The sequence below is a fragment of the Cupressus sempervirens genome, chromosome 11, assembly GCF_028749045.1.
Source record: "Cupressus sempervirens isolate cs-2001-9-10 chromosome 11, ASM2874904v1, whole genome shotgun sequence".
NCBI classification, from domain to species: domain Eukaryota; kingdom Viridiplantae; phylum Streptophyta; class Pinopsida; order Cupressales; family Cupressaceae; genus Cupressus; species Cupressus sempervirens.
Window position 1 is genome coordinate 504,637,174 of NC_143128.1, and position 25,191 is coordinate 504,662,364.

The 25,191-nt window shown below is 33.5% G+C and overlaps 1 protein-coding gene across 1 annotated transcript in view; it reads left to right on the top strand.

The window, feature by feature from the left end:
• Positions 1–2,361, top strand: part of LOC149530580 (CBL-interacting protein kinase 24-like) — a 224,291-nt gene extending 221,930 nt beyond the window's left edge. Inside the window, exons 13-14 of the mRNA XM_089810240.1 lie at positions 1,537–1,611; positions 1,737–2,361. Of these exons, the coding sequence (XP_089666366.1) occupies positions 1,537–1,611; positions 1,737–1,811 (150 nt within the window). The 3' untranslated portion in view covers positions 1,812–2,361. The remainder of the gene's footprint in view (positions 1–1,536; positions 1,612–1,736) is intronic.
• The last annotated feature ends 22,830 nt before the right edge of the window (positions 2,362–25,191 follow it).

Below are 25,191 nucleotides of genomic sequence, written 5' to 3' on the forward strand. Positions count from 1 at the left end.
TCAAAAATCAGTTATATATCTAATTTGCAAAGCAATTTAGTAGTTTGGCAGGAGTTAGAACTAGCAGGGTTCTCACAATATAGAATAAGGCTAAAGAAAGATGGTCAAAGATCAGAACTTTTGAGCACAAGGCTCAATTTATACAATTTGTAAGTGCATTATGTGCACTGCAATTCTGACACATGGCAATGATCTTCATCTGATTCTTCAGGTGCTGTTCTAAAACAGTGATGGATGATCTTCTATGATCAACCCTAAGACTCATTGATTTTTTCTGCAAATACCTTTGTACTATCTGAAAAGCATCCCTTTTCTTGCTTGCACTTCAAGCTAAACTTACAAAGTGCCAACTATAAGCATCCTTGCAAGTAGTCCATTTCATGATTCTTGATATGGCTTGCCAAAACATCACATTTTTGCTCTTTCCCTAGATTATCCACACAGCTTGTTAATATCTAACAACCATTTTTATCTCCTCCTATAGGCCTACTCGTTTTTAAGGTGTTTTTTCATCTTGCAGAGTATGGTAGCGTGGGAGATCTGCTTGTGCAAGCCAATGGCTTATGATACTTTGTGGGGCATCTGATGGCTGTTGCACCTTTAGATATTCCCTTTCTTTGACATCCTTTTTCCTTAATGCTAGCATGACACATGAAGGAGTGCTTTATAATGGACCTATAGCTACTTTTACCTTTGAGGCTTATATGACCCACAAGCTCTTGGATTAAGATGAACGGTGGGTGGGAGCTTTGATTTGTGTTAGTCCTTGCAAGAATTCAATCTTACATGAGTATTGTGCATTGGTGGGTGTTGGTTGTGACAACTTTTGGTCTTTTAGGCAGCACTTTCATTTGTTTCATCAAAAGCTCAACTATCACTGGATTAGCTTGTGATCCACTGTGGGCACTGTTTCTGGCTGGCCTTCAAATGTTTCCAAGGCAAATTTCACAATTTGTTTAGAGCCAAACATTGCTCAAAGCCTCGGAGATTTTTAGTGTGGTATTTGAATTCTACAGGGTCGGAAAATGTCAGTATTCAAATCGACACATAATTCTTAGATAACCTATTTGTTGCATTATATTTATGATCTGCTCTACGTTTATGTTCAATGTTGGTATATATTTCCTATTATTTCTTGTTTAAAATAAAATCTGAAAATTGTGATTAAAACCTAGATTGCCCTTTCAATCACGACAATATTCACAAAAAATAATACAGATAAAATTTGGGTTCTACTTGTATCAGCTGTACCCTAACAAATGAAATCCAAGACGACAATGCTTAATTTGATTAGCTGGGGGCTTACTAAAATATACTATCCTTTCAAACAGAAATAATTTACTAGAAACATCCATGTTATATGTACACCAAGACTGAGAAGTGCCGTCGATTATCTTATTGACTTGTTGCCTGATTTAGTTTGTTCAGTCTTTGATGGATTTTTTTCAAATCCGTGAGCTGAAACAGTGCAACAAAATTTTCCAGGCTTGGATTTCTATTATATATATTATATGTGGTTTGGGAACTTCTGTGCAGGTATTTGAAGTGACTCCTTCAGTTTTTATGGTTGAAGTAAGAAAAGTTGTGGGTGACACCCTAGAGTATCACAAGGTATGTGTATATTATTCATCTTTCTGTAGTTTGTTTCCAAATCTTATATAGAATCTGCTTGCGAATTGTGCTTTTAGTTTTACTAATTATTTTCCTATATTTATTGCTTTCAATTTGTGGAGCAGTTTTACAAAGCACTTTCTGCAAAGCTAGAAGATATTGTATGGAAACAAATGAAAGACTCAGAGATGGGGTTGTAAATCCAAGTGCTTGGTTTAGTTATATGTGCATATGGGGCCTGCACATCTTTTTGAACCTCCATTTTTCTCAGGATCCAACTAAAGTTGACTCATAGATTAAGCATATTTTGTTGGCTTAATTATCGATCCCTCCAATGGTACAAATAAAAAATAAAATTTAAATATTGGCATTGTGCTTCTACACTTGAGAAGCATGTCTACAGAAGATAGTTTCAGTTCTATTTTTAGTGTCTAATATTGTTAGATCATTTGAAGGATCAATGAATCTGACAACTCTCTATTGTATCCGTTTGAGAACAGCTGATGTATAGTGCAAGATGTGCTTTTGCTTTATTTTCTTTCGTTTTTGGGTTTTTACTCATATATTCCACGACCGAGGGGTATCTCTACTGTCCAATTCACCCATTACTTGCATCAGCCTTGTCTCTCGAGGTATGACATTCCTTATTCACTTGGGTGATTTACCCATCGAAGGCATAACAATTGTACATTTTAGGTATGTGACATTTCAGTTGGAGATCTGAATACAGATGGCTTTCCATTGTGTAAATCTGTATTTTTGGCTACTTGAACTCATTCCGCTTGACAGTTGTTCTTTTACTCGCAGCTGCAAAAATCTTTTAGGGTAAGAATTGACAAACTAAAAGTATATGAAATCAAGGATTATACAGGAATTTTTTGGGGGAAAAAATGGATTTCCAAAAAAGATTAAATTTGTTGAAAAAGAGGGAAAAATTACTAGTTTTAAAATTTGAAGGCATTTTCATAGCATAGAGATATAGAGGGAGAAAAAAAATAGTGTTCAGTCCATGAACTGACCAAATAAAAAGCATGAACAACATAATGCACTGTAACATATAAATTTTGTTATTAAATATTTTTTTGGCAAGTCCAATATGAAGTTGATAAAGTTATTCCTAAAGTTAGCGAAAAAAAAAAAAAAGTTCACTCAATGATAGGGGAGTAAATCTCTAATCTTGTTGGATGATGTGAGTGGATGGTACAATGTTACAACATTGCATCCTAACTTATTATTAATATCAAAATTACGTTAAATCATAAAGATTGCTCAATTTTAACAAATTCAGAAGATTTAGAATGACCCAAAACAACTACAATAGATATGTTTGCACCTTGGTAGGATAAAAAATAAAAAACATTTTATGCCGAAATTTTCAAGCAAGAAATTTAAAGAATATATCATCCAGTAAAAAATTTAATCAATCGATAAAAGAGAAACCATTTCTCATAACACACATAGTCAATGGTCATGAATTATGCATCTTCAAAGATTCTAGGTACAAAAAATTCAAGTCACATTCAAAAGTCATAGTGACTCATACAAAGTAGAAGTAGAAGATGAACACAACACAAAGGTAACATAAATATGCACAATATCATGATAAGCATACAAAGTCACAATGCCCAACATTTTGATGTCACAAAGATTAAACATCTTGGTGTAAAACTGATTTGTATATAAACATTAGTTAGTAATATAATGATATGACAGAGTTTAAATTAGCATTAAATTCAAAAAATATAACAAAGAAAAAGAGAAATGATTTACAAGGTTATCACTATAAAAAGGACTGTCAAATGATTTTTGGACCAAATGACCAATCAATCTTCATAGTAACAATTTAGTTCTATAATAAGTCAAGATAACTAGACACAAAATTAAACCATGATAAAATAAAACATATCATTAAAGTAGCCATGAGTTAAATTAAAACCTTAGAATATACACCATTCCCTTGTAACAATAAGTTTCTTTGAAAACAAAGAAAAAAAATTGCTGATTTTCTCGCTTGTTGCTCCCTCACTGGTCCGTGAATGGCTGTTGGGGCTACTTCTCGGCCTGTCTCTAGTGGTTGGTCGGGGGTTAGGTTGCTTGCCTCGGCTGTTGGCGGTAGTGTTGCTTCCTTTGCAGATGTGGCCACTTTCGAAGCTGAGGTACATGGTTTGGGGGTTCCAGTTGTGTATCGTCCATTTTTCTCCTCGGGTGTGACTTCTGTCATGGTTAGCAATCTAATCTGGTTGGAGTTGGAGGATGAAGTTGCAGAAGAAATTGCTCATAAGATTGAGGACTTCTTTGAGAGGGTAGCTATTTTTAAATTTTGAGGCTTCTGGCCTTCCCATCAGGCTCTTCATTCTTGGATTTCTAAGCATTGGGATCCATTAATTTCTGAATCTGTCCAGATTTACCCTATGGCTACGGGTTTTTTCATAGTAAAATTTGATGCTACTGAAGATAAGAGGGCTACTTTGTGTAGTCGCTTCAGCTAGGAGGATCGTTACCCTTTGTTGGCCAAACCTTGGCATGAGGGTTTCAACCCTACATTTGAATCTTTTTCTCATATGCCTTTATGGGTCAAGCTCCTAAATCTTCCCCCCCCACCTATGGCTAGATTTGGTTCTTGAAGTTGTGGGAGATTCCATTGGAGACTTCCAAATGGTGGATTCTAAATCCTTAGATATTCTTCATATTACTTATGCTCGCATTCTTGTGGTGGTTGATGTTTTGAAGGGCCTCCCTAGGAAGATCAGACTTGAGATCCCTAATGGTTCTTGGATTCAGACTCTAGACTATGAAGGCATTCCTTTCCGTTGTAGGGTCTGCTTCAAAACTGGACAGGTGGCTATGCATTGCCCTGCGGAGTTACGAAAATCAAAGAAAAGACCTTACTAGTGGGCTGGGGCTTTGGTTTAGCATTAATATGTCCTTATAGACTACTTCTTTGGTTTCCTCCGCATCTGTGGTTGCTTCGGGTGCCTGTAGCTCTTCCTCGTCTGGCCAAGCTTCTGGTCCGTTGTTGAATGTGGATGTAGTGGTTTCCACTCCCTTTGTGGGTCAGGATCTTGTAGGCAATCTTTCTAGTATGGTTTTTCCTATTTCTCCAATTGGGCTTGATGTTGATGCTTTGGTTTGAGAGAAGGAGGCTTCTTTGGGGGAGGAAGTCTGGACAAAGGTTAAAGAAAATAAATACAAACAATCCCAATAGTCCTTAGATCGGCTTCTTAGATCTCACTCTGTTGGGACTAAAGGGTCCTAAGGGATTTTTTGATTTGTAATTTGGTGGCAGGAGTGTACTGTGTTATCTATGAGGCCACCCTCGTCACATTATTTTGGTTGGTGACCTGTTTCACCTTTGGTCTATTGAATCTTTTGTTTGGGCTCCATTGAAAATATTTTGATGTGTAAAGGGTTTTAGGCACCCTTCAAAACCTATTTTCCTTAATAAAAAACAATAAGTTTCTTTGATTGAAAGTCTTGCATTTTTTTTATTTTGTTAATTTAAATTGAAGGATCTTTGCAACATGCAAGCTGAAAATAGTATTTAACATTCAACATAGATAAAACATGAATTTAAATCATGTGTGACAACATATTAATGATCTTGAGAAATTTTGTAACATATGAATGTAGATAATAGTAAATCACAATAGGGTAGACAAAATTTGAAGTATGAAAAAGAAGAAAAAGATCATTCACTTGTCATGACATTTGAATACTCTATTTGGATGAAATCTCAATCAAAATGAGATAGATTAAACATTTTTGATTTGTATATTTAAATTGAAGGATCTTTTGATGTGTACATTGAAAATTTAATTTAACAATTTATTTATGTATTTTTATGTAAATATTAGTTATGCAGTGGGAAGTAGTAGAATTTATTTGCACTATTATTACAACAAAAAAATGTCTTCTTTTGACTCAAAAGCACTCATTGCAAACTCCTTGCAAATTCACAACTAGTTGTGCCTTTTATGCATGTCTTGACAAGATCCCTTTTGTGATATTGCTATCAAGATTTAATTGTGTGATTTTGAGTCAAACTCATTGACCCATGTTTCATGAGTAGCGATTCCATATGAATCCATCTCTCATGAGAATAAATGGAACACTTAGCACTCATTGGATCTAGGTGATGCTCACAGGGGTGAAGCACTGAGACTTCTCGGGAGGTCACCCATCCTAGTACTACTCTAGCTTGAGCACGCTTAACTACGGAGTTTCCTCCATGGGTAAACCCAAAGCTTGCAACCTCATTTGCAAAACCTTCACCAAATGTTGTGCCTTATGAACCATTCATTAGAAATCCCCTTCAGCTCATTAATTGATAAGTAGGAGATAATTTCCACAAGTCAAATTGTGATATTGCTATCAGGATTTAACTGTGTGATCTTGAGTCAAACTCATTGACCCATGTTTCAAGAGTAGTGATTCAAAATGAATCCATCTGTCATGAGAATAAATGGAACACTTAACACTCATTGGATCTAGGTGATGCTCACAGGGTGAAGCATCGGGACTTCCTGGGAGGTCACCCATCCTAGTACTACTCCAACCTGAACATGCTTAACTATGAAGTTTCTTCCATAGTTAAACCCAAAGCTTGCAACCCCATTTGCAAAACCTTCACCAAGTGTTGTGCCTATTAGAAAGCCCCTTAAGCTCATTAATTTCCACAAGAAGTCAAATTGTGATATTGCTATCAGGATTTAATTGTGTGATTTTGAGTCAAACTCATTGACCCATGTTTCATGAGTAGCGATTCAATAGGAATCCATCTCTCATGAGAATAAATGGAACACTTAGCACTCATTGGATCTAAGTGATGCTCACAGGGGTGAAGCACCAAGACTTCCTAAGAGGTCACCCATTCCAGTACTACTCTAGCCTGAGGCGCTTAACTACGAAGTTTCCTCCATGGTTAAACCCAAAGCTTGCAACCCCATTTGCAAAAGGCACAACACTTGGTGAAGGTTTTGCAAATTGGGTTGCAAGCTTTGGGTTTAACCATGGAGGAAACTGCATAGTTAAGCGTGCTCAGGCTAGAGTAGTATTGGGATGGGTGAGCTCCTGGGAAGTCCCAATGCTTCACCCCTGTGAGCATCACCTAGATCCAATGAGTGTTAAGTGTTCCATTTATTCTCATGAGAGATGGATTCATATTGAATCTCTACTCATGAAACATGGGTCAATGAGTTTGACTCAAAATCACATAGTTAAATCTTGATAGCAATATCACAATTTGACTTGCTGTGGAAATTATCTCCTACTTATCAATTAATGAGCTTAAGGGGCTTTCTAATGAATGGTTCATAAGGCACAACACTTGGTGAAGGTTTTACAAATGGGGTTCCAAGCTTTGGGTTTAACCATGGAGGAAACTCCATAATTAAGCGTGCTCAGGCTGGAGTAGTACTGGGATGGGTGACCTCCTGGGAAGTCTTGGTGCTTCACCCCTGTGAGCATCACTTAGATCCAATGAGTGCTAATGTTCTATTTATTCTCATGAGAGATGGATTCATATTGAATTTCTACTCATGAAACATGGGTCAATGAGTTTGACTCAAAATCACACAATTAAGTCCTGATAGCAATATCACAATTTGACTTGCTGTGGAAATTATCTCCTACTTATCAAGATCCCTTTTACAATTGTGCTCTAAAATTATTGTCATTTAAAAATTTTTGAGGATACACAAGTTGGTGAGAAGTTGAGTAAGATTTTAGATGCAATTAAATATTACACACACAACCATCTCTCTCTCTCTCTCTCTCTCTCCCTCTCTCCCTCTCTCTGTATGTATGTATGTGTGTATATGTGTGTATGTATGTATGTACGTACATATGTATATGTGTATATGTATGTGTGTGCGCAAGCACGCACACGCGCGTGTGTGTACACATGCATGCATGTATGTATGCATGTGTGTGTGTATGTGGGGGCATTGATAGTTAATAACTTTTAAACAAACAATTATTTTTTCTTGGAGGTTTTCCTCTTTTTTCACAAATTATATTCCATTTGACAATTGTGCCTTTACTAAGTATATTCTTATATTTCTCAAATTTAATTTGTAATAGATTTTAATATTGGTGCCTACAAAATTAGAAGATATTGTATGGAAACCTAGCAATGATTCATTTGCAATTGTAACCCCCCACCATGTGAGGCAAAATAAGTTAACCTAAAGTTCTACTAAGTTTGTCAAACATTTTTTTTAAAGATAAAGATACGACAATAGTAATAGAATATCAGAAGCAATTAACATACACTCATACATCAACAACACATAAATAGGTTACAACTCTTAAGGGTCTCATGACGTTGAGTCACATTTAAATTTAATTAATATTAAGTCAAATAAATAACACATACATATGAAAGAATAATTACAAGTCCAAGTCCATTTAAATAATATACATTTGTTCCAAATACCACTTGGCAATAAATTCAGAATACACAATCATTCACTATACATGTCACAGGGTATGAAAGACTAAAAGAATATACATTTATAAAATAGATTACATCATCTTGTAAGATCTATGAAATAAAATACAATACATTAGGTATAACCATCCATCATAGAAATATAGGAATAGATAGAAAGGAACATCTACACAAACACATCTAGCAACAACATCCAATAGTCGGATCTCAATGGTATAAGAAGAAACACTACCACTCCCACCGTGCTGAGGAGATAGTCTCAAGTCCCAAACAGGATATCAAACCTATAATCAAATCCAACATCTAGGTTCAAGGCATCACCTGAAAGCAATCCAACTCAAAGGTACCAAGATACAAATGACATCTAAACCTAGAGGCAACACAAACACGTAGGGAATCTACTATGCAAGTAGGCAAGTGTCATCACACAAATCAACACTAGAGTTACCCTGACAGTCTAACTTGACCCCGACCCCCTAGTGACTCTATGCGGCATTGGTATCCTTTTGTACTGACAAGGCATACTAATGATGCATGGTTGCAACCAAGCATTCTCTCTACTCCCGTCCTCGTTTGTATTAGCACTCAAGACATGGGCAAGTACATATAAAGACTCTTATTAGGTTCATTTTATTCTCATTTAGTGTAGTGTTTTCACTTATTAAACAACTTACAATGGGTTACCTTGGCAGCCACTTTGGGCCCCGACCTCTATTGCAAGCCACTTCTCGACATTCCATATAGATAACCTACCCTAAGCTCAATGAAATGAAAAGATCACAAAAGACCACATACCTGAAATAACCCCAACGGATTATCGACTCTTTAAGCACCAAAAATCTTAAACTTCAAGGGTTTGACATTTTGTCAAACAGTTAGCCAACAAGCTCTGATACCACTGAAATAACCCTGACAGGTTATTGCTTCTCAAACACCAAAACTTAAAGCTTCAAGGGTTTGGTCATTTCGTCAAACAGTTAGCAAGGTCCGGATCATGTTTGAAAGAGCTACTAATTATACCGACTGAACTACGACAACTTGTTAACACTCTTGATGCCAACTGTAGTTGCTAAATTAAACTTGCAAAGATTTACAATTTACAAATGTATTTTGCTATAATCTTACTTATTTGAGTCTTCAAATACTTAACTGGTCTCCTGCATTTCCTCTATCGACTACTGATCACAGTCTTTGCTCAGTGCTTCCGCTCTCAGGGCTTGCTCACAGGAGACCTAATCATCATTATGCATTATTTCATACATACCCTATTTGGAAACTGATGCCGCCGATTTGCTACCACTCTTCTGCCCAATCGGAGTGCAATTTCTCCCGTGTTGGAGCCAATACTAGCCGATGTAGACGTACTAGCCGATGTAGACGTTCGAGCAACCCGATCTACAATTTATATTCTGCCAGGTCTCTGATGTGCGTTCACTCTTTTGTTAAGTGATTCTGATCTAAGCCCGCGTGGACAGTATATCATTGCCTAATTGCGATCAAAGAAATTGTATAGATTCGCCATAGATACTGTGTAAGACTTGCGATTGCAAAACACCGCCGAATAAAGACACACAACGAATGTCTGCCGAGAATCGTGAGCTGTTGATACTGTCTTACAATACACCCGACCGCCTTGGTATAGCTATGAAGCGTTTCGCCATGAATGATCGCGAAGGACTTGATATGAATCACTGTTATATGGTACTGATTTCAGACTCGCCGTTGATACTCATATGCTGCAGAATTAAAGAGTTGTGATGATCACATAGATGACGAATGCCTGCCTATGATCAGGAATGATCTAATACTATCTTTCAAACTGAATGATACACTCGTTCCCTGATAATCAAATGTCCCTAGTAAATAAGTGCTTATTCGTAAGTGACATTTGCCTTTCATCCAGGTTCGGCTTAAATGATTTGTGGCAGTACCGCTGGAAGATTGACTTGGAGACTCGCCTTCTTTCCTAGATCTGTTCAATACTGCAACTGATCCTGTAAATCCTAGATTATATCTTCGAATATCAACCCTCAGAAAGATCCTCCGAAATTGTTGGTCTTGAGCCACAGATTCTGCCCTGATGAAATGACTGAATGTCACCTCCAATCTGCAATAATTCAGATGATATTTCACACCCTCAAAATTACGTACCAATTGAGAGTTATCGTTCTCAATGGCCAACTATGACAATTGCGAAAACCCTAGGTTCCACAATGCACCTGTGATTAAATCACAATCTGAAATCAGAGAGATAAAACAACTGCCTTATTCGAATGGAGCCCCGGGGTGCCTATTTATTCTTTTCTCTCCATCCTCTCCAGAGACTTCTAGAACATTTTTGATCTTATCCCTCAAGTGACTTTATTAAATATTTTTATAATCCAAGTCACTTTATTAAATATAAAGTTATCTTTTAATATTTATTTATTTAATTAAAATAATTAATTAGTCGTCCTTAAAATATTCATTATTTTAGACAACCAGATTAATTAAATTAATTAAATCAAACTGTCACAAAAAATGGGGACATGACAATACCATACATCAGTTCTTAAACAAGCAACTGACGAGTACTGAAAATCACTAATCATAATCATAGATTCCACCAAAATGATCGTCCTAACAGGAGTGATCCCAAAACAAGTATACATAAACCAATCCACATCATAACATTACATGATCACCAAGAACAAATCATACAAACACCTTAGTCCTATACAAGTGATTGGAAAGCAATCCAAAAACAACTGATCGAAGACTCAAAGGTTATATCAGATTGGTCACACCATTCACCTCAGTTTCACACAAGAGCACTAGAAACCAATAACAATCAATAGATTAAAACACCTCACAGAGCATACAAGACACATTACCATGGTTGAGTATAAAAGATTATATACAAATGTCATCATGACATCACAGAACAAACCTCCAAGCCTCTGGTAAACATCCTAACTGGCCAAAGCTAAGACAAACACAAAAACCCCAACACCAGTAAATCACACATCACATAAAGCACATACAAAAGTGAATCTCATAATTTATTAGGTTTTGAAAACACTAAAGTTCAATATTTACTATAAGTTTTTAGATTAAATCATAGACAATTCTATAATGGAAATCAATTTTCTCAAACAAGAGTTTCAAGTCAGAGAACTTTCGAAAACAGAAACACAACAGACACAAAGCAAACAAGAATTCGAAAGACGAGCAACTACTGCACAAACCCACAAGATCCTACTTAGATTTGATGCTAAAACAATGAACGCACAAACACACAAGAATCTTCCCTTTCCTTCAAAAACCCTCTTTTCGAAAATTGGCTCCTCCAACCCTGTGTATCTAGAAATGAGCTCTAATTTCCTTAATAAAGAGTTTTTTCCCCAAATCAAGGCTTTGATCATGCAATCATGCAAAAAAACTCTGTCTTTAATTACTATATTTTAATTTTCATACCCACACTTTATACAATTTAATTAAAATAAACTTTATTAAATTATATCTTTCTCTCCCTTATTAAATAATGCGACGCTTTTAATAAAATATTTATTAATTTAACTAATAATTATATTTAGAGTTTATTAAAAATAAAACTCCTAAATAAATTATTATTAAATTAAATAAATATAAATACACCTAAATAATAACTTTAATCAAATCTTTTAAATTTAATTCTTTCATGCACATTTAAGGAACCTTTTAATTAGAATATTCTTTTATATTTTCTTTTCCTCCACTTATTAATTAGTGTAAGCACTATTTAAAGCATATTTTATTATTTAAATTAATAAGAATAATTAAAACTCATCATTTAAATGCTACTCTAATTTAATAATTATTAATTAAATAATCATAATAAAACAATATTAATATTTTAATATTTTAATTCTATTTTTATCCAACTTCTTAAATTAGACTTTTAAAATAAATATTTTAAACTGAAGTACACATTTAATTAATTTCTAATTAATTAAATAACATCATATTCTAATCTTTCTTTAATCAATTTTCTAAATTTAGACCTCTAATTTTAGACTTCTAAATTTAGACTTTTTATTTAAACCATAAATTTAATTAGTTTTTAATTAAATCAAATATTCACATATTTTAATATTTTCTTTTTAATCAAATAATATTTATTACTCAACTAATAATATTATTTAGAGTTTATTACTAAAATAAAACTCTTAAATAATAATTATTAATTTAAATAAATATAAATATGCTAAAATTAGAACTTTAATTTAATCTTTTAAATTTTATTCTTTTATTTAATTAATTTTTCAATTAATTAAATATAATTAAATATTGAATTTTCTATATACAATTTTCATGCAACAACTTTATGCAATTTAAATTAAAATATCTTTATTAAATTAATTTTCTTTCTTACTTTAATTAATCATGAGACGTTTTTAATATCATATTAGTTAATTTAACTAATAATATTATTTAGAGTTTATTAATAAAACTCATAAATAAATTTTAATTAAATTAAATAATTATAAATATGGCAAAATTAAAACTATAACTTCATCTTTAAATTTTATTCTTTTATTTAATTAATTCACGAGACGTTTTTAATAATATATTTATTAACTTAATTGATTACATTATTTAGAGTTTATGATTAAAATAAAACTCCTAAATAATTATCATTAAATTAAATAAATATAAATATGTCAAAAATAGAATTTTAATAAAATCTTTAAATTTAATTCTTTTATTTAATTAATTTCTCAATTAATTAAATATAATTAAATATCAAATTTCTTTATAAAATTTTCATTAAATTATCTTTTAATTTGATTTAATTATAACAGAAAATCACAACAGGAAACATAAAACCAAATACGACAACTGAATTGAAAGTCAAATAACAAAGTCAAACTCCAGGGTCAAAGTCATGAATTCATGTCATTTGACGAATTTAGAAAGGTGAAAATAACTCAGATACTTGTCCTATTTTCTAGGACAATTGGCTTAGGTTAGGATTTGGACTCAAGAGTTATCTCCTCACTTATACCATTGAAATATTGCAATAGGGTATGCTCATTCTGACAATTTAGGGTAGTCGATACCTGGTACCTACAATCTGCATAAAATCCATGCATGTACAAACACAATATTCTAAACTAAACAGGCAATGCCAAGAAGTGGTTCATCGTGTAGATCTCAACTAGCAGGTGACTACGACTCCCTTCCTCAACCACATCAAAAATGTCAAACATAAAGGAAACATACACACACAATATACACATGCAAGTATGGGGTAAGTATCCATAGAAAACACATATAAATAATTCAACTATCTAACCATTATGAGATAACTAAAATCACTAGTACTAAAGTAACTCAACACATATATTAACTGATAATGAAATACAATTAATCAATTCTGGTAATCCACCATCGCTAATCATAAAATATAATAATAGAACATGGCTAAAAGAATTCGATCAAAACAAATCAAAAAAGTCAACTAGGGGTAGGCATTACAATGATAGTAAATCATATAATTGGTCTTAAAGTTGTTTTTGCATATAGGCCATGCACACACTTTTGATGCTCTCTTTTTCTCAAAGATTCAATTAAAACCTACTCTTAGAGATTATGCATATATTATCGTATGATGCATTGATCAATGTAATAGTAAGAGAAAAAAATAAAATTTGAAATGTGGTTTTGTGGTGTATACTCAAGCAACTTGTCTACAAAGGATAAGTGTAGATATTATTTGTAATATTTCATGATGTATCTCTTGTGTCACCATGTTTGTAAATTTTTTCAAAAATTTGGGATTTACTAAATATTTTCCTATTTTTCTTGACCAATGTTGTATTTTACTTCTTTTTAGAGTGCCCTACTATTTATTTTGAAAATACTTGTTAAAGTATAGGCTAATCAATCACACTTTGGTTCTCTAGTGGTTATATCTCCCTATAGATGGAAATGATATAGAGTTTTGGTCATCAAATAATCCATTAGGTTGGCGGGTTCTAGGGGCTCCTATGATGGTTTATTTTGGTTTGTTTACCATGTTTGTTGTACTTTACAATTGTGAGAATTGGGGGAGAAGTTTATCAAATCACATGAAAATAGAAAGAATTCAAAAGCATCTTATAACTAGTAGCCTCAAAGTTAAATCAATAGTCATGTATGAGATTCTCTTGGCTAAGGCATGAATGTTTTTGTTAGAGACTTCAATGATAATCTATGTGTTAAGCTCTATACAAAAGTTGAGAACATGGACCACTAAGACAAAATAGTGATTGAGGTGAAACGAAGAGGTGGATGAAGCAAATCAAATAGTAAATGAGCAAATGAGACACTAACTTGCAAAAATATCCCAATACTAATGAAGAGAAACATGTTTGTGTTAGAAAAATTCAAGGTTGCCATGTGGCCAAAGAGAATTGATCAAGAAAGCTAATTATGTTAAAGGGTTCAATGACAGATGAGAACATGAAGAAAAATCCTATTTGTAGGTGGGAATCAAGAGTAAGGCTAAATTGTTAGTGACAACTAAGAGTTGGGTCTCATCATCAAAGGTGTAAACCATGAAAATGGACAGTCCCCAAATTTTGGGAAGAAAGAATGTCTATTTCCTATAAAAATGAGTATGTTGGGCAGACAATGCACAATGGGTTTTATACAAAGATTCAAATGCCAATTCTATCTTGAGAAAAGTTTAGCTTCTGGAACTCAAACTATGGATCTTTGAATCATTCAGTTTGTTGTTCATCCAAATGGTGACCCTTACAGGGTAGACCTAATTGCAATGCAATAATACAATGTAAGGTCAGAATATATGAGAGATTCTTTTAGTTGAACCAAAAGATAAATCATCTTTTGAAGAAATGATAGATACTTTTGGTGAAGGCTTTGAGATACGTCAATTCATTTTACTCAACTTTCTCTTTGATTTTTATCATGTAGGAAAGTTCAGTGATGGGTTTTTGTGTTTATGTCAAGAATACGAGGAAGAATGGTCTGAAATTAAGCCAAGGGTCCATCACCATGACAGACAAGGAAACTTACAACAATATTCTTCTCGAATGGCCAAACAAATTATTGGAGCTCTTGCCAAGATGAAAGAAAAGTTGATGCTTGACATTGATAGCCAATTTAGTGTAGATCTTGAAACAATGAATTTTTTTGATAAGCACTCTGGTGAATGTATGTATATAATTTTGGAGGTGTCCCAATCTCTCTCTCTCTCTCCAATTTGAAACAAGAGAGATAAGATTTTCTATGACAATCTAGTAGTTGCAAATGTCATCTCCATCACAAGTTTTCTATGAAAGACTAGTAGTTGGAGGTGTCATCTTAATCACAAGTTTTTCATACAATCCAGTAGTTGTAGGTGCCATCTTCATCGCAAGTTTTCCATGATAGAGTAGTAGTTGGAGGTACCATCTTCATCACAAGTTTTCCATGATAGTCTAGTAGTAGCAGGTACCATCTTCATTACAAATTTTCTATGATAGTCCAGTAGTTGTAGGTGCCATCTTCATCCCAAGTATTCCTTTACAGTCCAGTAGTTGGAGATACCATCTTCATCACAAGTTTTCCATGACAGTCCAATAGTTGCAAGTGCCTTCTTCGTCACAACTTTTTCATGACAGACCAATAGTTGGAGGTGCCATCTTCATTAAAAGTTTTCCATGATAGTTTAGTAATTGCAGGTGTCATCTTCATCATAGGTTTTCTATGATAGTCTAGTAATTGTAGGTGCCCTCTTCATCACAAGTTTTCTATGGAATTCTAGTAGTTGTAGGTGCCATTTTCATCACAAGTTTTCCATGACATACTAGTAGTTGGAGGTGCCATCTTCATCACAATTTTTCCATGATAGTCCAATAGTTGGAGTTGCCATCTTCATCACAAGTTCTTCATGACAAACTAGTAGTTAGAGGCGTCATCTTCATCACAAGTTTTCCATGACAGTCTAGTAGTTGCAGGTGTTGTCTTCATCACAAGTTTTCCATGCCAATTTATTGTTCATCCAAATGGCGACCCTGACAAGGTATACCTAATTGCAATGCAACATTACAATGTAAGATCAAGATATAGGAGAGAGATTCTTGTGCTTGGACTAGAAGATAAATCATCTTTTGAAGAAATGACCAAGACTTCTTGTGAAGGCTCCAAGGTACGTTGATTCAATGGTCCAGTCTAGTAGTTGTAGGTGCCATCTTTATCACAAGTTTTCCATGACAATCCAATAGTTTCAGGTGTCATCTTCATCACAAGTTTTCCATAATAGTCTATTAGTTGGAGGTGTCATCTTCATCACAAGTTTTCCATGACAATCTAGTAGTTGGAGGTGCACTGAAGACCTTATGTCACTCTATGAGCTACTAGTAGATGGTGAGTATTCATCATCCTCATCTGACATAGGCTCACACACATATCATGTGTTAAGTGCGACCAAGGTGAATGTTAACTAGGTCTTTTTAGTATTAACAATCCCAAGAATCATTAGAGTCTGTCAATATGCCACCACCACTAGATTTGGAGGGCATGGAAATGCAATCATCTTTATCCTATACGGTTCACTTAATTTCATTGTGAGGCCTGAGGCCTCGCCCCGACCCATCGTAGCATAGTGATACATTATTATTTTGATACTCTTGAGTCGACATGTCGAGACACTATCAGATGCTTTGAACATATTATATTATTTCATGTTGTGTGATGTTTACTTTCAGATATTTGAGTTCGTCATTTAATGCTTTATGAACATATATGTTGATGAAGTAAGTAAATGCAGGATTAACACTTTGATTATGAAATTTTAATGATTGAGAATATGAGTAGAACATGATAAAACAATTGAATTACATGAAAGATGAATGTTTTAATTTATGAGTTTTTCTCTGATATGCTATATACATATATGCATGTGATTTTCTGGAGCTACTAATGTGTGCAATGAGTGTGCAGGGTATTTTAGCTAAGAAAACCTAATGCAGAAATGAAACTGAACCCTATGTGCCATTGGTGGAAACTCTGTTGTTCATATTTTATTCGTATCGTGAGATGTATGAATGTATCGTTGTGTATTCAATAAATGTTAATGTTTCGTAACAATGTTTTTATAATGTCGCTTGACACTTGTGAATTGTATATGCATCTCAGCATGTTGGTTTGGGTTAACTGTGTAACCTATGGAATTAAGTTAGACTAAGTTAGTGCCCTTTTTGCTAATCTATTTTTAATCGAGTTTAGTTTCCCCTAATCTAGATTAGTGCTTAATCTGTATTTTGGAGTTGTTTGTTAGTCCTGAAATTCTTAGCATTTGTTTGGTCCCAAATCAATTCGTAAGGCTTTAAAACATGAAATCTTAATACCCAAGGGGTATGGGTATGGGTTGGGGTCATTTTCCACCCCCCTAGCCCCTTTTGTTGACTTTTGAGGTCACTCAAAAAGTCCATTTTTTCTTTAGTAAGAAAATAGAATCTTTTCACCATGGGTTGAATGACCCTAACCCCACCTTGAAGGTTAGCCTTAGGTTTAGTTGAGTTAGAAAGTTCTAGATTTTAGGCAAGTGGGGGAAGTTATTGCCCCTTTTAGGTGGTTGAGTTTGGATCTTATTTAGAGGCTTTTTTGAGAAGTTTTGGGGGTTAACCAATCTCTAGTTTTTAGAGTGAAGTTTTGGAAGATTGAAGGCAAGGAAGGAAAAGCTCTTCTCAACTTGTTCATTTTACCATAACCTTTTGTGAAGGTAGGAGTTCTTCATCTCCTTTGTTCATGTTGTTCATGTTTTTTTATGTTTCTCATGTTGTGTTCATGCTTGGTTCATGCTTATGTTATTGTGTTGTTCATTGGTATGCTTGGGCTGTGTTTTCTCCCATCTTGGTTTGTGTGGGGAGAGTTGGGAACCTCCGTGGCTTGACTCGGAGTAAAGCTTTTATGTAGAATTGAGATCCTGTGTTGTTGTCATAGACTTTAAAACTACTCCTTGATTACCTCTCCTTGCTGCCAACATACTTGTTTGATTTGTGTTGAATAGGGGTGGCATGGGAATGCACATGGTCTAGGGAGAAGGTAGGCTAGAGGGCCAAGTGGCTAGGGTAGGTTAGAGGTGATTGGTATAGGTTAGAGTTTAAGGGAGATTAGATAGGGTAGTGTTGTTTAGGTGTTAGTTTAGTGTAGTTTATACTTTTAATTAAAGTTTTAAAGTGCTAAAGTTAGTTACATTAAATTAGTTTAAGTTTAAATATTAGCTTAGTTTTTTATATATAGTTTCTTTTTAATTTAGTTAAGATTAATGTTTAGTGTTTAAATTGTTTATAGTACTTTGTTCCTTTTAGAGTTTGTTGTTAGTATTAGTATAAGTTAATATAGGGTTATAATATTAGTGTATTAAATAATAGATTGTGAGAGAAAGGTCTATGTTTTTATTTATTTATTTTTATTTAGTTGTATTTAATTTTTAATTGTTAGGAATGTGTTTATTGTAAATAGATCATAGATTTAAAAGAGATTAGATTTTTTTGAATGATGATTAATTATAGTTAAGGTAATTATATTACATATTATATAGTAATTAGCTCATTGATTTATGCTTTGAAATAATTAAGACTTAATTCTCTTTTAGATCGTTATTCGGACAATTGCAATGTATGGATCATTAATATTTTTCTTATTAGATATTTTGTTGATCAATGTTATTATGACTTAAATTAATTGTAAAATATGTGTACTAGTAAGATTAGTACTGTTGTTCTAATGATGTAATATTTTAAAAGGGTAATGAAAGATAATAATGTGTTAGGTCTTTTAATTAATTCAAATTAGTTGGTTTAATTTAATTAATTGATTTAACAATGAACGTTTAAGATTAACAATCTATTCCTACATGATATTTATCAACTTAGTTGTAATCCTTTAGTTTTGGTAAGTAAACATGTCATCTTGTAATGTACCTATGTCATAACTAAATTTAAACATATTGAACTTAATGAATTTAATTATTACACTTTAAAAAAAAATTATGTGTGTTTTTGCCCTTGCATTTTGGGCATGACATTCATATGTTGTGATTGCTTTTTCACTTGTATACATGAGCTTGTTTCCATTGTAACAAATGTCTGTATAAGTATTTGGGTTTAAGTATGTAGTAATGACTCTGCATGTTAATGGGGTTTTGGATTTCTCATGAAGCTTCCATACAACCATTGAATTATAATTCACAAAATTCTTTAGAATGGCAAGAGCAAGAACAAGAACATGTTGATCTAGAGGTGGACATAGGTATCAAGTCAAGATATAAATAACATTTTTGAATCAAGCTAGATTTGATATGGTTTTGATAATTGGAATGCTTTATATGTTGTCATCCCTCCTATAAGGTTTGTAGAGCTTATCACCGAACTTTAGATTTATGTTTTCATGTAGGTATTATAAAAAGACAAGGAGGTCTAGTTGGGGGAAAGCTTTAGAACCAATGATATCAATTGAGGTGAGATATCTAAGATTATTGCAAGTCCAATGGGTGTATCTCCTCCATTGAAAAATATAAGTGCCTCTAGAGACTTGTTGGCTCTAATGTATCGAAAGGGGTCACGAGGGGTCCTAGTGTGTCGAAAGGGACTTTGGGACCCCTTAAGATCCCTTAAGATCCATTAAATTTTGTTTATGAGTACATGTGCACTAAAGACCTTCTATCACTACTTGAGCTACTAGTAGATGGTGAGCATTCATCATCATCATCATCTAACATAGGCTCACATGCATATCTTACATCTTTCTTGTGCTACTTTCCCCTTTCTAGCTCTTCAGGTCCGTACTTGTAACTTTTGTCATGGTTCCAAGAAGCTCTTCCCACTCTTTTCCATTTAATTGATAGGCTTGTCTCTTAATCCTGAGTAATTCATTAATAACTATTTCATTCTTAACATAATTCATAACTAGATATTCTATAGCCAACTTTCTTCTTGATCACTGCAATATTTTCTCCTCAATTAAACATTTTGTAATCAGTTGATAAACAATCACAATTTTCTCTTGGCTAATCCTTTAGGCATGTGATTGAGCCTATAAATGCACAAAAGGGTTGAAATCTAGATTTGGTAGAAGAATAGTACACTTTAAGGAACACTTGATGGTTGTAATGTGTCCCAAGGAGTCATATAGGGTTATAAGGGATGAGCTAATGTCCCTTTTGAGAAGATCTAGGACCCCTTATGGCTCGTTTTGACACATTATAACCATCAAGTGTGCCCTAAGTGGATCTAATACTATTCTTTTACCAAATCTAGTTTTCAACCCTTTTGTGGATCTTTAGGCTCAATCACATGCCTAAAGACAACCACAATTTGGTAGAAGGCAAGGCCAAGAGGTCACTATCACATTGTCATAATTACAATAGGCCACCATTGCAATTACGACATCTAACAGTTTCACTTTTTCATCTAAATAGAGACGCTTGCACTGTATGGCCGATAGTCAAGCATTTGAATGTTCATCACAACCACAAGGATATGTGACAATAGTGCCATGGGTGTGATGGCTCTCTGTCGTGTTTATCCATTGTAAGTGTGATGGATATGTGACGATAGTTCTCTTGTTCCAACAACGTTTCATCAGACCTTGCCATCGCAATTGCGATGACCTACTGATATATTAAAAAAAAAATGTTCTTCTTTATTAGAAATACATTTTACTCTTTTGATCACAAATGTAGTATTTAGCACAAGTCATGCAGTTTCCTCTTAGGCCCCTCTCATGGAGATTGTGTTTGGCATTCTTCTAAGTTGTCTGATTGATACTACTTCTGCTCAAGCTTTTCATAAATAGGTTGCATTTCCATTCCTTTTTATATTATTGTAGATAAGAAGCCCAACATTGTGATTATTTCTCCATGCAGGAGGCCGTGGATTCAACATACATTTTGTGTGCAAGATTAGTTTATTGAGGACTTGACATGAAAATAGGCAGACCACCGCCAAATGTTTCCAAGTGGCCTTTTGGAAGTGGTCCACCTGTTTTCATGTCAAGTCCTCAATAAACTAATGCTACACACAAAACGTATGTTGAATCCACAGCTTCTTGCATGGAGAAATAATCATGATTTCGGGCTTCTTATCTACAATAATATAAAAAGGAAATGGAAATGCAACACTATTTGTGAAATGCTTGAGTAGAAGTAGTACAATCAGACAACTTAGAAGAATGTCAAACACAATCTCTGTTAGAGGGGCCAAAGAGGAAACTAAATGATTGGTGCTAAAAAATGTACGCATGTGATCAACATAGTAAAATGTATTTCTAACAAAGAAGAACTTTTTTTAAAAACATGTTCTTTAGATGTTTTCCTTGTGGTATCATTCAATGTTTGTTATATCTCATGTCTTGACACAGATGAAATATTGTGTTGTATTTACTTATCTACACATCTCCCAAGGAATTTATGACACCTTTTTATTGCTTAACATTGATTTTATAAGGTCCTTTAAACATGGTGTAACTTCATTCATGTAGCACAAATTTCCTCCTTCTGAAGCACACTCCATTTGCTCTCCTGCAAGTCTGCCTAATATTGCAAACATCCTCAATTTCACAAGGTCTACTTTAACTATTTTCTTCTAAATCTATTTATCTTTTATTATCCTTTTATAATAGCTGATTTCAATAGAAATTATTTAATACATAGCATTATATAAGTATCCCCTAAAATCAATGAGCAATGAATGTGATTTTGTGGAGTGTTTGCCAAGAATCACTCACCTCTAAATAATGTATACTAATATATTGCGAGTATGATCTTAAAATAATTCTTAATAACTGACAACATTATGTAGAAGATTGCATGATTCAAGAACCCGTTGTGATGGTTCCAGTTGCTTCTTTCGTGGTTCGAGTTCCTCTTATTGTTGATGGTGTTGCTAGAGCCCATTTCCTTGGTCCTTGCGATGTCATGGCCACTCTACCTATTTGTGTTTAAATGAGTGATGTGTGTCTTCCTTGCTCGTCTCTTGCTTGGAAGTTCCACTTTCTCATATGGTTTTGGTCACAACTTTTGTTGGTGTGGTTGTCTCTGTAGTTACTAAGATTTGAACTCTGCAAGCATGTATATTCCATCTCTAAATTAGTATGTTGTGATAAGGCTCATTGAATAGAACACTGATCAAACTAATATTCAAAAAAGGTTAATTGAAATCAAATCACAAAAATTAATCAGAATGCAATGCTCTTATTTCAATCCTTAGCCAATGGAGAATGTGGTATTGCAAGGACTGAAAGTGTCTAAATTATCATATGGAAAGGGCACAAGTACAATGTTTTTCATCTCTTCTTCAAGCTTATACATATATGTTGTACTAAAGTTAAATATTTGCTAGATATATTTATTGTTGATTTCTTCATTATTAGTTGTACCTGACTAATATAGACATGCATGTAGTTAAGAAGATTACTTAGAACTCCACAAAAATTGTTAGAAAAGGAATGATTTTTAAAGCACCTTCCTCCACCCATGACAAAGGAGCTAATCCTAAATTTTTAGAAAAGGAATGACTGTCAATGCTCTAACCTAAATTTCTTAGATATTGTTGTTATCTGAATTCTACACACTTTACCACATCTTTTCTATTTTCCACACCATTCTACTTAGTTGCTAACTAAAAGTATTTGAGTGGACAACGAGATAGATTTCATACTATACACAACTCGGTCTAAGTTCCAATGTTTTATTTTCTATATGAAGTCATGACATGAGAAAAATCATGGAAAACTCTACCAATGCATTTCAAACCTACAACAACATTGGGTCTATTGAAGATGGTTCTATAGTAGTAGAAACAAATGCAATGCTCTAGAGTTTTCAAATTTTCACATGCCATGCTATCTAAGAATAGAGCTTCAACCACATTAATTTTTCAGAAAAGTCCCATAAATGCAGTTTGGGAGGGGATCAAAATATTACTGATTGCTATCCTTTATTTGTAATTTTATGTTCAAGGGTAAATGATCAACTGTCACTAGTGTGTGTTCATTTCTATTATGATTGACATTTCTTTCCATTTTTCATGTTTGGGAAAGTTTGCTATATCTTTATGTTGAATAGTCATGTTTTAGTGATCAACAATATTTAGTGTGTGTTCAACTCTGTTATGTAAGTTTGATATATAGTAGAATGATTATTCTAAATATATAAGTACATCAAAATATGCTATAACAATAAGAAGTTAAATTTCATTAATAAATTTTTAAGATTCAACAATCAAGAAGAAAACTCTAGGTCCCACGAGGCATTTGCAATTTTCAAGGTCTAGTGGTATGCTCAATTTTGAGAGGTGTAGATACTACTCTGAATTTTCTATTGATGTCAGTTTTGTCCTCTATTTGGGTCATATATTGTTTTTTTCATGCATTTATTTTCTTATGCATTGTGATCAAATTACATGCATTTTGGTTATGGTGAATTAATGAGCAGCTTTCTCCAATTGCTATATGCAGCGGGCAAAATGTGAATGCCATAGATAGAGTGTCCTCATTCAAGGTTATATGGTCATCATAGTTTTAGCACAATTAGTGATCATGCCTCTTACAAATGTGATTGATATCTATCTATAGTGTACATGTTTAGGAAAGTATGACTTTAAATTCTTTTGTTTCAAATTATCTTCATTTTTTTGCTTGCAGTAGAGATAAAAAATGCATTTATCTCTTTGTTATGGCTACTACATACATGCTTATAATATTTCTACACAATTTGTAGTAGGGAAAATCTATTAATAACAGTGAATATTATTTAATTTTATATTTTTGAAGTACAAAATGCTGCTACGCTATTGAATACAGGTAATGCTAATCCTTTATTTAAATTTTTTTTCCTTCTCTATTCTTTGAAGGATAATCACTTATTGAGCTTGTGATTAATTTTTCTAGATAAGGCTAGATAAGTATTCTCCAGAGATGCTTAAAATGATGCTTTACTCATATAGACTGTATTTCATCCTTGTAATTGTAATTTTTTTCCTAGTTATATAATATAAACACCAGTTATAGCCTTTTATTGATAAAAAATCTATATTCCTTCATGAAGGTGTCAAGATATAAAAGAGATTGTGATCTTGGCAAGAGCATGGGTTGTGAATAAGGAAGCACACACACCTTTTTTGCAAATTGCACTAGACACTCTTCAATTTATCCCCTTTTTTGCAAATTCAATTGCAGCCTGAAAAGACTTGTTCTAGTTGTTTATATCATCACTAAGATTGGAAGCCTCGTAAGTACAATGCATGCTCTTGTGCAAATGCTTTGCCAGATCAGACATGGCACAACCATTGCTATAGAAGATTATGATTATGATTGTTGTGCAAGGCTAGAAGAAACTTCAATGATATTAATCTGCAATTGAGAATGGCCTGCAAATTGACCAACAAAAAAGCATGAAATATCTAAAATATTAAAATGAAAAGGTGAACTTGGCATTTGGAAACAATAACTAAAATATTCACGTATAAATTATAATTTAACCAAAGTATTTTGAAAGTAAAATTCAAAATTCAAATCAGTAAATATCATATATAAAGCTAGCTAGAGATGTAGCCAATGAAGTTTTACTTTTGCATATTGTAATTTGCAAAATGGATTATAAATTGTGAAATTATAAATGTTACTTGCTTTCTCCATTAAGCGTTGCATGTCATATAGAATTTATGATCCTCTGCTTCCTCTATGTAATATCATTCAACATATCACCACACTCAAAAGAAATAATGAGACTATTTCATGAATCAAAGTATACTTTAGAATGATCTAATATCATTTTTTTTCACTGTTCAAATTGTTCTCCATGTCTCCCAATTTACAAAGAAAGTTATCAAATGAAATCAAACATGATTGCAGATAAATAGAAAAAATAGAATACCTTAGAAAGGAATAATTTGAGGCAATATCATAGAAAGCCATTCTTTTGAATACATCATACACTGCAACTAAATTTCATAGATAAATGAGTTTGACTATGGTGTCCTTCTGTATTGCCTAAAACCAAGAGATTCACATAGTTAGTTGTCATGCAATCATAGGTTAATGTTGAGCTTCACTTGTTTTTGAGAATAGTTTAATATTCTCTACTAATCTGGGCCAACCACATGAAGGTGGAAGCTCAT